The sequence below is a fragment of the Stylophora pistillata genome, chromosome 6 (assembly GCF_964205215.1).
Source record: "Stylophora pistillata chromosome 6, jaStyPist1.2, whole genome shotgun sequence".
In the NCBI taxonomy this organism is placed as follows: domain Eukaryota; kingdom Metazoa; phylum Cnidaria; class Anthozoa; order Scleractinia; family Pocilloporidae; genus Stylophora; species Stylophora pistillata.
This window is the reverse complement of record NC_142524.1, coordinates 710436-725000: the sequence shown is the minus strand read 5'-3', so window position 1 is coordinate 725000 and position 14565 is coordinate 710436. Positions and strand designations below refer to the sequence as shown.

Here is a 14565-nt window from a genome sequence, read left to right as displayed (position 1 = left end):
GGTACTATTAATACAGCTGTGTATGTTCACCCTGATAGAGTTAAGTTGCCTATCTTCAAAAAACATTAATGATACTAACGGTAATTATGAATGATTCATATTGAGCATTTCCTTAGGGGATTTAAAAGAAGTGTTTTCGGGTTAGACCTTTATCTTAATAATTAAGACTGAAGATAATATAACCTTTTTAATTGCCTTATTTTATTGCATGTATAAATCCTGGTTCTTGAAGATTTGGGTTGTCAGACATCCACATTATATCTGGATATCAGTGGTGAAGTGTACAACCTTGCATCTAGGGCTGGAACAGCATTTCTTGCAACTAATCAAGGGATGAGCATAAAATTTCGAGAATATTTTGGTAAGAAGACAATATTTGCTTTCATGTGACAAGTACACCATAATTATTCACTTTGAGTGAGGTTAAGAATATGGAATCGAGTGTACTGTTTTGCATTTTAAACCAAAGATGGCATCTGCAGCCAATATCCTATTTGTGGATTGTGGCCATATAATAGATGACAGGTTCTTAATCAACCCTTTTCCTCCCCAGTCTTGCCTCTCTCTTGTTTTATGGTGTACATTGTGTATATTTTCTAGTGTTTGATTGCCCTCGCCTTCATTAAGATTTTAATAAAGCAATTACCCTATATGAGTTACCCTTACAAACAGAGCACTGCAGATATTTCATTCACTGATTAAGGTTTGCCATTTTATGGGAGAACTGGAACATAAAACATCCTTTTTGTGGGTGTTGGTGGACCTCATGAAGTGCCCATTAATGGAAGCTAAGAACTATGAAAAATGAACAGCACAATTTGGCACTTTGTTTCAAGGAAGGGAGCATGTCTTCAAGAGCTGCATCAAAGATGATGTTAATAAGTAAGATCAAGATGCAGACACTGCTGTGATCTTAGCAAACAGGATAATGTCTTGATTGAGTCACCTATATAACAATCTTGCCATCTACCTTAGAGTCTGAGACAAGGAATTTCAGTGAGGGGTTGCATCTCATGGGACTACAGTACAAAATCCTATTTGATAGGGACTGGTTTTGATACCAAGAATAATTTATTTTCAAGTACTCCAGAGTTTTTAAACATTAATGTTGTAGGTGTTGTGACTTTTTCAAAATTAAGGTACATGTATGTAAGTTGAACCACAAAGAAGTGTATGGGCCATTTAATAGAATCCTCATGTGAAACTTACATGTAGCTGCCATTCATATCTTGTTTACATATTAAGTCTTTTGTTTACTTTCTGTTTTATAGGTGCAAATCATCAGCAATTTACTATTGCTCATGTGCAAGACCTTTTCAACAAGAAATACAGTAAGTATTTAAAAAACTGCAGAAGTTATCATTAAACAACTACGTTTTGTATGTAACTAGTGGTTTGAGTTACAAATGGAATGTACTAAAGGAATGTAAATTTTAGTTTAATGCATGTATGAGTTATTTCAGAAATAGAATTTTTCTGGTTTAGTTAAGAAACAATTAATTACAGTGATGTTTTAAATAATGATCAAGTACTGGGAAAGAACATTATCTGCACTGCCCATGGCCCTCTTTACTTTTAGTGTTGTGCAAATTTGGATTCTGGGGAGCCATTTTGTTTACCAGGGGCCATTTGCTCTGTTATTTTAGTTACACTTAGTCAACAAGGATTGTGTACTGTGTAAAAAGGGCTCAATTAAGGACCAAAACAGCTACAGTAATTACTTCCTTGAAGACATAGCTTTTGCTAGAATGTTATGAATAATTTGTTGTTTTTCTACTGACGCCAACTCAAAACCAAAATTCAATACTAACTTTTTACTTAGATATGCAAACATTTGTAAGTAGCGAGCAGAATTGTCATGAGTGAAAGTTGTCTAAAGTTCCATCATCTGCCTTAGTTGAGCTCTGAAGGAAGTCTTAGGGTAATAATTTACCGTAAGTAAATTTAAGGTATTTTTTGCAGTCACAAATTTGATTAATTAAAATTAATTAAATTAATTTGCTGAACATTTCACTGATAAATTAACTTTAAAAACCCTCCATCTGGTTCGAAATCAGGCCAGATTGCTGTATCAAAGTTAGGTCAATTTAATTCCATAGAGGTATAACCAAAATGCGACTGTTCATTCAGATCATGCCGCATTAGACCAATCAATGGAAATGAAATCATCGATCAATTTAGCTACATTACAATAAAATGTTAAATAGTATAATCTAAGTGAAGAGAATGACCCAATATTGATTCTAGAACCTAAGTGATAATAATTAGCCTAAGAGAATACAGTCTTGATTGAAATGCCAAGACCAACAGTATTATGCTGGAGCCAGAAAGTGTTTTTGTTAATGAAAGTCATGTAACCCTTTAAGCATACTTTTGAATGTTAACTCTATAGTTCATTTTCGAGGAATTGCTTTTTCCTTTGCTGTTATTTGCTTTTCCTTTAAATGCCTTAAAGGTTACATTGATTTTAATGTTTTGTCATGTGTAAATTTTAAGACGTCTAAATATAACATCAGAAATAGTGAGGTTACACTGGGGAAAGGCCTTTTTGGAACTGATGTTTTTAAGTTTTCTTTTTTTAATCATATTGTAGACCTGTGGAATTGTCTTCCACTACACATTAGAATGATTGAATCTTTCTCATCATTTAAGAACAGTATTAATGAATTTTATCAAAACAAATTTACTGGAAATAAGGATAGATTTTTATAATTAATTAATAATTATTGTCATGTTAATTATGCTATTTGAGCTACTATATTGTACGTAAAAATTTTTTTCCCTTTATTGAGGCAGTTTATTCTTATGAGGAATCTTTGAATTCTGTATAAACTGACCTAATTATTCAGATCTTGTAAATTTTTTATTTTTTTTAATAATCATTAATTTATCTTTAATTTGTATATTATGTTAAGACCTGTATAATTGAAATTGAGTATATTAAAAAATTAAATTAAATTGTTACTGCGGACGTGTCACGTATAGGATTAAAACAACACATCATTTATCTTTAATGCTCTCCACTGAACAAGTTTTAATCTCAGTATATTAAGTATACTTCACCAGGACCCAACTTATATGGTTTCTATTCTTATGAAATGTACCCATAGTAAAGTCGCTTTGAATTTGGTGATTCGTTGCAAATTATTTCACAACTATAAAATATTGTCGGTTAATTAATACAAATCACCTTTGAGGGAAAATTTCCTTGGTTTCTTCTTATTATTTCTTTACTGATAGTTAATATCTGCTTTTTTTAAAAAAAGTTGAATTGTACTGTATGGAATTAATTATATTCAATGTGCGAGCAGTCGTGCATTCGGAGAAAAGAGAGGCAAATCACTGATGGACACTAATAGCTTTGACCTTAGTTTGAGCTGAACAATCAACTCTGATTTTACAGTTACGAAGCTAACTACACTTGCTAGGGAGATTATTTATAGTAGCATTAAATATTTTTTTCTTTTTTGGATAGATTGTAAAGATTGTGTGATAACTGTCAATCATACAGTTGTTCATGACTTTTTTGATGAGGTATTTTACGTTGCACCGATTTTGAGCTTGTCGCTTGTTTTCAAAGATGGAACACTTGGCAGGTCTGAATGGGACCTCCTTTTAAAATTCAGCTGTGAAATTTTGGATGCCACGCTCAGAAATCGTATGGCGAGAGCCATCATCCAACGTGTATAGTTAATAACTGCAATGTATTATGTCATAAATACGCCAGTCTGATACTGAGTCGTCGTTGCAAACACAGGACATAACTTTAGATATAGGGTGGGTGAAGAGCCAAGAAAATGACTAATAAAACAGGGTTGAGTGGGCCACCGGCTACTCCCAAATTTCATATATTTAGAAAATATAAACAGAAAAATGTGGTTGATTTCGCGAGGTTCCAGTGATTACCTGTACACCCCACACTAACAGGCCGGTTAATGACCCCAATTTTCCGAAAATTAGAAAATAGCTGAAAACGGGGTCGTTCTCGCGAAGTTTCCAGTGATTACCTATACCCCCCACCAAAACACCGGTGAATGACCCCAATTTTCAGACATCTAGAAAATAACGAAAAACAGGGTGGAGTTCAGAAGTTTCCAGTCATTATCCATACACTCCGCACTAACACACCGGTTAAGGACCCCAACTTCAGATATCTAGATACTAGGAACAAAAAATGGGGTCGATTTTGGGAGTTGCCAGTGATTACCCATACACCCCCCACCAACACTCTGGCTTAGTGACCCAATTTTCAGATATGTAGAAAATAGCAACAAAAAACGGGGTTGATTTCAGGAGTTTCCAGTCATTATCCATACACTCCGCACTAACACACCGGTTAAGTACCCCAACTTCAGATATCTAGAAACTAACAACAAAAAACGGGGTCGATTTCGGGAGTTGCCAGTGATTACCCATACACCCCGCACTAACAAACTGGTTTGGTGACCCCAATTTTCAGATATCTAGAAAATAGTGAAAAAAACGGGGTCGATTTTGCGAGTTTCCTGTGTGATAACCTATACACTCTGCTTTAATGCTCCAGGCCCAATTTTCAGATATTTCAGTAGAAAATAACAACAGAAAACAGGGTCGATTCGGGAGTTTCCGATGATTACCCATACACCTCGCACTAAAACACCGGTTAATGACCTCAATTTTCAGATATCTAGAAAATAACAACAAAAAACGGGGTCGATTTCGGGAGTTGCTAGTGATTACACATACACCCTGCACTAATACACTGGTTAATGACCCCAATTTTTAGATATTTACAAAATAACAACATAAAACGGGGTCGATTTCGCGGCACCTCGCCCTATCACACCGGTTAATGAGTTTGCAATGCTTAATTTTCACGTGGAGACTTTTGTTACTTACAGTTTGTATAGATTTGAAATAACAACAGAGAACGGGGTTTATCTCTCGCGTTTCTGGTCACTAGCGATACACCCCACATAACTGACATTGCTTAATAACCCCGAATTTTCAGATATGACAAAATTATGACTTTGCTAGTTTTCAGCGCTTATCTCAACAGAGAGTCTGAATGGGGGGGAGGAGGGTCCACTTGTCGGTTAATATTCAGTCACTTAGTCGGTAGTATTTTTCACCCTTTGTCGCTAGTCGGTTAAGCAGCACGACGGGTTGACAGGTCCAGTTTGTAACTTCTTGGATAATGTGGAATAAAATGTGCAAAAAGGGCCTGTTTTAAGTACTCCATTTTCAAATAATTGGAAAATGATCGAAAGTGATAACCTGTATACCCTGCGTTAGGAGATTGTTTAACACCGATTTTTAAATCTTTGGAAAACTATCGTCTGGGACTCGATTTTGTTTGTTCAACTACAGAAACTGGGTCATTAGGCCACTTGGGGCGAAAGGGACTACCCGCAGGTCAAAAAGAACGTTGTCCTAGCTTCTTGAACCATTTTAGACAGAAGGGTCACTTATCGGTATCTACCGTATTTATTCGCCTGTAAGCCGAGACCCTAAACTTCTTCATGTCAGCAGCTTTGCATTGAAATAAAAAATAAACACAAAACATTCGGCTATAAGCCGAGACCTAATAATTGCAAAGTACTCCACGCGTGTCGTTAACTGAGATGAATTAACATAAACCGAAAACAAAAGGAGCTTCCCCCTCGGGAAACATGTAACCAAAAAGTAGGTTATTTACTCAGTTGTTATTGGTCGTTTAATTGAAAGTAACAACAAATCACAGATAAGTTGAATTTAATGTGTAAATAAATAGAACCATGCGTGACATAACAAAACATTCACCTGAGTTCAGAATCCTGTCTCAAACAATCGCTCTCTTTCAAAGTTATCGTAATCGATCATCATGCCGAAAGTTCGTCGTTCTTCATACAACTTAGCGTTCAAACTAAAAGTCGTTGCTGAAGCAGAGGCCGTCGAGAACAACTCCGACATCGCTAGAGATTACGGAATCAGTGAATCGATGGTGCGTCGATGGCGAAAAGATTAAGCGAACCTGTTTTATGGTGAGCTTAAAATGTCAGCAAAGCGAAAGACGATGGGCTGCCTTTCGCCAAAGTATCCTGAATTGGATCAAACACTACTGGACTGGTTTTCAGAGCAGGGGAGTCAAGGTAAGTCTTTCGCTTCTTTAAAACAATGAAAAGCTTCGATCAACTGATATCTGTCAGATCTTGTTGCAATGTTTACACAAACCGTGGGAATGACCGCTTCTGATTGGCCAGTTTTTCATATCGTCAAAACAAGTCAAACAATTGATCTCTGTTATCTTTTACAGGAATTGCTGTAAGCGGATTAATTCTACGGCTAAAGGCGAAGGAGTTGAGCAGTGATCCAGACTTCAAAGCCTCACTGGGTTGCTACCAGAGATGGAAAAAGCGCCATTCCATCAGCCTTCGCACTAGGACAACCCTGGCCCAGCGACTCCCACAAGATCTGGAAGAAAAGATCATCCAGTTCCATCGGTTCGTGATCGCACTTTGGCAGCGGTATGGCCATTCGCTCTCCAGGCTGTTCAATATGGATGAAACTCCTGATTTACTCACTTTCACCAGAGTGTGGTGAGGGTCGCACAACAGGGCGAGGCTCCTTATTAAGTGCGCCCTATATCCCACCCATCCCACCCCAGGGGAGGACATCCATCACACAGTAATCTCGTGTGTGGGAAATTAACGTCTCCTACCCCAACCCTGCAGGAGACGGGACCTCCATTTATTCGTCCCTATCCGAGAAGACTAGAATATCTAACCATTTCTTGATGTTATAGAAAGGTAGCAAATTCTTCTCAATTATTTTTAAGACCCTGAGTGTTGGTCCGGCCGGGGCTCGAACCCTCGACCTCCCGCACAACAGTCCAGCGCTCTATCCAATTGAGCTAACTGGGAGGCGGTCCTATGCGATTCGAGCTTCCGTCGAGCAGAACCAACAATGATTTACATGTACCTACCTTTCGTGATCTCGGAAATTTGTGTTTGTTGATAATCGCTCGGCTTACAGTCGAATAAACATTGAATTTCGAATCTTGTTAAGCACCCTTAAATATTTTTTGGCGAAAATACACGGCTATAAGCCGAACCCCCTTCCTTGGCGAGAATGTACCTGTTCTCAGTTTGATTTGTTGGAAAAATCGCTCGGCTTATAGGCGAACATATACGGTAATCTACTTGGGCTATCCAGGCACGTTCAATATCTTAAAAAGTTTGAGGGTTCTCAGTGTTGATTCTGTAGAGTCCAGGCAGATAGTTTGATGTTTGGAATTACAGCTTCATTGTAATTACAGCTAGTAATACGCTACGGCTGTGAATTTATAAATTAGTATCAAACCGCAAATGGACAAAAGAATGTTACATGCATATTCGCAAATGTATATGCACTACTGATAGTAACTGTTTTTCTTGAATGTATAACATTTTTTGAATTACATTGATTTATTGAAATAGTACAAGGCTGTGATGTACTTTGCAAAATTATCCTCACTAAAAAGTAACTGAAAAATATGCAGGGCTTACTGTAGTTTGCGAAACGAAATGGAATAACTGTAGTTTGCGAAATGAAAAATCTGTAGTTTGCGAAATGGAAAGTCTGTAGTTTGCGAAATGAAAAATCTGTAGTTTGCGAAATGGAAAATCTGTAGTTTGCGAAATGAAATTCCTCGCCTAGGCTGCGAAAAAGAAAAACAAAAAAGGGACGCTCGACTAAATACCCTCGACTTCGACATAAGACCCTCGACCCATGATAGCTCAACCAAAAGTTAGACTCCCCTGACCTGTTAGAAAATGTAACGCAAGGGTCTCCTACCTAGCAAATGTATGCAAAGGTGATCGCCAGGATAGTCTCCCGCCAGGATTTAATTTTGACAGGGAAACTTCATTTCGCAAACTACAGATTTTCCATTTCGCAAACTACAGATTTTACATTTCGCAAACTACAGATTTTACATTTCGCAAACTACAGACTTTTCATTTCGCAAACTACAGATTTTTCATTTCGCAAACTATAGATTTTCCTTTTCGTTTCGTTTCGCAAACCAAAGTAAGCCATCTCAAACTTCAAGTTTTGGGGATTTTTTCGCGTTTTGTTCGCACTTTCATCATTAAAATATCCTCAAACGAAGAGCCATTAAACACCATGAATATCCACATAGTTAGAAATGTTGGTGAACTTGTCATACTCCTTCATTCATCTTCAAAAAGTATTACAAAAAGGTGTCGATTGTCCAGTTGAAACCTCGCAGAAAAGCGTCGCAAACTCAACAAATGGCGTTAAGCTAATGCCACTCGCGCATGCGCAGGCCAAATGCCTCTCTGTTCACTTTGCCGCCTTTGAGGACCAACGCTTCGGACCGCACTTCTGGTTGCAGTTCATCTCCCGTTGCAGGAATACTGGGTAAGTCAACTGCCGACTCATATTATAACATCGTTTGTGCACGAGTCAAACTTCGATCGATCCAGTTAGTTCCTGCGTTTAAACCGAGCAAATTTCAAGAGCGCGGACGCGGTTGCTTTGTTCAGGTCGCATGAATTTTGAAGATCTATGGCTGTTTCCAACGAGGAATCGGAACAACTTCAGAATACCCGTCCACATCATTTACATATGTCGGGAGGCTTTGAAAAATGAGGTATAACACAGTAGACGCTATTCTTAGTCAATGAGTCAATGAAATGTAATTGATATGGCAGGGTTAACAATACATGCCTGCGTAAGAATTTTAAAATTATGCTCTATAGGTATTATAAATCATTTAAAATAGACTTTTTTCAATGCTTTTTTTAAGCTATTTACATATTCATGATCTACGACAGATGATGGTAGCTTATTCCAACAATCAATAAAAAAAAAAAAAAAAATGAAACTAGTGGCAGCGCTTGGCCAGGTAGTATTTAATTTTGATTTGATTTCATTTATCTTTGGTTTCATTTTATTTCTATTTTACATTTCATTTACTTTCACTTGCTTTTATTTTAAAAAGAAAAATAAGAAATAAATCGAAATTTAAAAAAAAAATAACAAAAATAATTCCTATAAATTTGAATATGTTTAATGGCAGTTCTCGGCCACTATACACGTCTGCAACACTTATGTCTTTGTTTGTCTGAGGCATTAAATGATTGAGAATTTTTTTCTTTTGGCGTTGAAAGGCCCATCCTAGTGAGCAGTTAAGATCTCAAAAACTGATTTATAGCAATCAATTTCTTTGAGATAGAGCCATTTAGATATTGGTATGTAAAATGGCTTATTCTGTTAATAAAAACCCTCAAAAACAATTGCGTCACACACCCTGGACGTGGCCCCTACTGTCAATCTAGATTTGGATTCTTATAGAACTATGTATAAGCTTTCATGAAAAGTAAGTTTGGCTCTCATATTTTGAATTTAAAAATCTGTCAAATTTTCATGTCTCATGTGGAATAGCCCTTTTTAGCTCAAAATTACTTACTCCAAAAACATGCACTCGGCGGTAATATGAAATGAACTTGTGGCTTAAATTCAAAAGGGAACAGCAGATCTGAAAAAGATTGAAGACCAAAGCAGCAAAAATAAAACAGTTATCTTGGCGAACAGTCTTAAGGAATAACCCCTGTTGGTTCAAGTACTCGGCGTATAAAAGAGATACCTATTCTTATAAGTTGAGGATGTCTAAACATGTTGTTTTAATCAGTCCTGGCAAGGTGATTAAACTAGGAAATAAAGAGGTACAATCTTCTTGCTACCCACCAAACAACCTATTCATGTTTCTGAAAAGACGTATTAAAAAAAGACCTTTAAAAAACAGCTTCTCCAATAATCATCGGTTGTTCCACAGAAACTGCAATCATGGCCTTCCTATGGCTTAGATTTTCAACAGATAGTGATATAAATAAATGTGGGTATTACACTGTAGACCTCCTTTTATTGCATGTACTAAACGTTTTATTCTAGACTAAAGATTTCAAAATTAACAAGTACAGTATGAACACCTCATTTACTGAAACACACAATGTACTGACCTTATTTGACTGAATAGTGACATTTTGTGACTCAATCAATCAATCAATACTTTATTTACCCACATAGCGTCAAGGAGCTCGTAGAGCTTGTTCAAAATACATAGGTGCCTCTAAGATTAAGAATCTAAAAAACCTAATACATACTGTCAAGACCTAATAGATTAGAAATTGAAATTGGACTTTAATTGATTTTAATAAACATTGTCAGTCCAGTGACAGAATCCTTTATCACCGATGAAAAAGCGACAATATAGTGTAATGTCAGCTCCCATTCAGCCTGTGTTACAAAATAAAGAATTCTATAGCTGAGAGGGAAAAAGGGACTCACTGAAACAAAATCAAGGTACACTTGATAAACAGAAACATAAACAACATGCAGTATGATGCACGATCCTCGCAGTATTGAAGAAAATCATAAAGATGCAGATTGTATGTTGACTTGTAAATTTGTGTTGCAACATCCAAGGTCTCTTAATCTCTAAAGCTATAACTAATAGCTCCGCTGATCTTCTACAGGTAGAGAGACATTGTGCTTTCAATGCTAAAGAGGTGCAGCCCCAATGATTCCAAGGATCTCTTTATGATTTTCTTCAATACACAGCAGGTATTGGGTTTATGTCACAGCTACGGGTTTATGTTGAATTAATTTGATGGCCTGCTCCCAGTTGGCTTGTTAGCTCAATTGGTAGAGCGCTGCACTAGTATCGCAGAGGTCAGTGGTTCGAGTCCCGTACAGGCCTGAAATTTTTTTCAGGTCTGATTTTCACTATTGCTCAAATAGTGCTTTACTGCGAAGGATCGTGCATATATACGTTTCATAACCGCAGTTCATACATATGTTTCATATGTTTGTTGTTGTTTGATTTATCATTCTACGGGTTTATGTCGAATTAATTTGATGGCCTGCTCCCAGTTGGCTTGTTAGCTCAATTGGTAGAGCGCTGCACTAGTATCGCAGAGGTCAGTGGTTCGAATCCCGTACAGGCCTGAAATTTTTTTCAGGTCTGATTTTCACTATTGCTCAAATAGTGCTTTACTGCGAAGGATCGTGCATATATACAATAGTTTTTATCAGTTAGTCACTGACCTGATCAAGCAGCAGGCTAAAATCCACCTCAGTGACTGGAGGTAGTGCTGGATACACACCTGACAGAATTTCAAAATCGTTAGAAATAGGCTAACCTTTTGACGTCTGGAATGATCACCGTGAACAGTGAACACTCAGTGGGGAGTTGAGAGACACAGTTACAGATTTGCATATAATTATGAAGAATTCTTGTAATCCCTAAGTGTTCAGATAAGGTTTTGTAAAGTTGATAAAGTCCTCTATTGCTTTAATAAAATATTTGTCAAAAATAATTCAACAAAGATAGGGTAACATGACAACTATGTTTACATATTCTCACTACAACCCTATCATTCATGAAAATAACAACATCTGATCTCACCTGAATTCAACTGTGCTACATCAATAAGAATTGAACTTGTCGGTGAAACTGAAGAGAAAAATAACAAGAAAGATCTAAAGAAATATTTCAGCTTTTTTAAAATTATCTTGCTCTTGATAACAAATGAGACTGTACATAGTAACAACTAATGCTCTGGGTGCTTTATTCATCATTGTCACTGTGGTTTGTATGAAGCTATCTAATCCATCTGACAGCTGGTCTTCATAACAACTTGCTTTTTATAGGATGTTTTTCCTTCATTGCTACTTTAACTTAATCGATAGTTTTTTTGGTGTGTGTTTTTATTGACCAAGACAAAGCTTAGATGCATAAAAAGACAAAAAAAAAAAACAAAAAACAGGCAAATAGTTAGCTATCTTCACCAAGCAAGCATGCTAATTAAAAAATTTTTCATCAGTTGTAAAAGGATTTGGTGGCTAAAATAAGAATAAAAAATGACTTGTTTATTTTGAGAGCTAGGAAAGATAGCCTATTAATTGCTTGTAGCACAGGAGGAGAGATCCATAAAAATGCAGAAAAGAAAAAGGCAAAATTATCCAGCTATCTTGACCTAACAACCTTGGTCGCTTAAGTATTTAGTACATGGTAAAAGGTTTTAGCTTAAATAATCAAGGATGACTTGTTTATTATGAGAACTGGAAAGAAATTCAATGCTTAAATTGCTTTAAATCCATGCAGCATTAATTTCCTATAATAAGGTAACACTTGAAGGGTAGAAGTGAGTTTGTGTTTTTTACAAAAAGGTTTCTTTTCTTTTCCATTCAAGGTGACACTAATAAAAATGTTAGATGTAAAATGTTTGATGAAATATCATCAGAATTAATACAAAATGTAAACATACCTTCTCTTTACTTTTTCAAGGCACTCAGCAGTAAGCACAGTGATCACATTGCAGAGAATAAAATGGCTATCCAATCTTGCGCTCTTCTGCTGTATACAACAGGTTCTTGTCAAGCAATACATTTTTAGAAAATCCTTATTAAGGTGTTTTACCTTATGTTATTAGTGTTAATTACCTCTGGTTAGCCTCATTTATTTTTACTGAAACAACAGACTTCAAAATGTAACATCACTTTAATTTTATTTTCAGGTTTTGTATAATAGTGGAAATACAGTTCAGCAACATACACTCTCTGAAGCATTCAGGTATGGGCCTCAGTAATGAAATGAATTGGGTTTTTTTTTAATACTCTCCTTATTATAATTAATGTCTGTAAGTTCTAAGTTAATTAAACAGCACAAGTTCATCTATTGATCAATGTACTTTATTTTTTGACATCTTTATGTCTCCATCAGCCAATTCCTGAATGAAATTAGACTATGATGAGCTCACAGCCTTAGATCAGCTGTCAGCATGTGGTCTCAAGAACTTCATGTTTGATGTAGCCAAGGTTAGTGAGGCGGGAAGGGGAAGGGGATTGGTGAGCTAATCTGGACTGCACACTTGCAAATGGTTTTTATGTGCAGTATCTGACTGGGCAGATACTAAATTGTAGCATTCTCTGGAGGTTTTTTTTTTTTAAAGACCAGCTATAAAAAACACTAGGTGCAGGCAAAGGTAAACATTTATTTTTGAACAAGACTATGGTGTTTCACTGCTTTGTTGGATTAAAATAGACTGTGCTTCAAACACCAGAAGCCTGCAAAAGTGCAGCTACTTCTGGAGAACATTTCACTTACTTCAAAGCCTATGGAGACACTTGAGACTTGTGAGGCCTTCTGAATGAGATCATGGAAAGTAACTCAGTAACCCTGAGTTTTGATGATTTACAGTTTACTAGTGGTTTTGGCTGTATTGCGCGATGTTGCAAAATACAAGATAATCTTAGTGGAAAGGCTGCATGAATTGAATCTCAATCAGTTGAATTTCCTTCACAGGCAAGAGGTCTCATGGCTGAAACTCTGGACATGCTTGCACAGAAGGGAAAGTTTCATCTTTCTTGTGAACTTCAGGGCAAGTTGGCATCCAGAGGTTTCACTGATATTATCAGCAGAGGTGCGAATGGCGAGAAAGACATGATTGCAGCACTTTATTGAATAGTTCAATGAAGGGGCATTCACGAGATGATTTTGCACAGTGTTCTGTTGAGTTGACCTGTTCAGAATTCTCTTTTTAGAATTGAAAGAGGTCAAATTTTTTTGGTAAGATGCATGAATTTTTTGATAAAGATTTGTTTATTTTATAATTGTAAAAGCGTTTGACTCTTATTTTTCATACCATCATCATTGACAATGTAATATGTACAAGGTTCATCCTTAAAGTAGCAGATGCCAGCTCAGCAAATAAGAAATAAAGAAAACAAGGTGGCAGTTGAAGTGGGTTCGTTTTTATTTTGTAGTGATTTTTAATTCATACTTACCTTGTATGCGGATAACAGGTGCTTTTATACAGTGTATGGATCCTAAGGATGCAGAATCATTTCTGTTGTCTAAGGTACTGTGAGTGAAAATTATTTCATAGGTATAATCTGCCTAAATTTCCTCCATGTACTTTTTGTTTTGAGGTTCAGCTATGTCTTGAAGATAAGAGGAAAGTTTCAACTGAATGCTTGCATTTTTATTGGTTCTTCAGTAACCCTTTCCCTCCCAAGAATGTATTAGTAAATAAATTCTCCATACTGTTTGCTATTCTTTTCCTATAGTGTAACTTTCAAGAATTTGGTATTAGATCAACTAATAATCCCCTCATTGATATGTTTCGTTATTCTCGTTACTCATCTGCTTGATATAATATTGATGTTGTAAGGAGAATTAAGTTCTGTCTCATCACTTATGGGAGTTAAACCAATTTTTGTGCCTTCCTTTGATTTGCAGCCTGAAATTATTTTAAGTCATTTGAAGTTCCCTCTTTGTCATCTGACTTCATTGAATGAAGAAAGCTTGGTACACATTGCTCGAGTTCTGGACCCATCTCGTCCTTCATTTAGATCCTTGGCAAGTTAAGTGAGACCTTCAAGGCAGAGGTAAGAATTTGTCATTATTTGTAACGACCAAGCTTAATCAGAAATTTAAACTGTATTAACTGTCAGTGTCAAGAGGGAATAACAACTAAAGCCAATAAATAAAAAGCTTTGAAGTTGTTTTCAAGGAACTTTCAGATAGGATTAATGATA

The 14565-nt window shown here is 36.4% G+C and overlaps 1 protein-coding gene and 1 long non-coding RNA gene across 5 annotated transcripts in view; one reads left to right on the top strand and one right to left on the bottom strand.

Annotated features, from left to right (window-relative positions):
- The window catches only part of LOC148727635 (uncharacterized), a 19926-nt gene extending 5516 nt beyond the window's left edge, over nt 1-14410 (top strand). Inside the window, exons 1-6 of one of the 4 annotated variants that reach the window (XM_088763448.1) lie at nt 8246-8382; nt 12314-12395; nt 12543-12598; nt 13331-13448; nt 13831-13886; nt 14267-14410. In XM_088763448.1, the coding sequence (XP_088619574.1) occupies nt 8267-8382; nt 12314-12395; nt 12543-12598; nt 13331-13448; nt 13831-13886; nt 14267-14282 (444 nt within the window). In that variant the 5' untranslated portion in view covers nt 8246-8266 and the 3' untranslated portion in view covers nt 14283-14410. Of the gene's footprint in view, nt 1-232; nt 362-1271; nt 2962-8245; nt 8383-8507; nt 8615-12313; nt 12396-12542; nt 12599-12748; nt 12836-13330; nt 13449-13830; nt 13887-14266 lie in introns of those variants that run through there. The other 3 variants (XM_088763447.1, XM_088763446.1, XM_088763445.1) reach the window with 3 other exon arrangements.
- LOC148727636 (uncharacterized) lies at nt 10019-11719 on the bottom strand. Its single transcript, XR_016002570.1, has 3 exons — nt 11432-11719; nt 11071-11129; nt 10019-10260 (listed from the first exon to the last, which is right to left on the bottom strand). It is a non-coding gene; the product is annotated as an uncharacterized LOC148727636 (long non-coding RNA).
- Nucleotides 14411-14565: the final 155 nt, after the last annotated feature.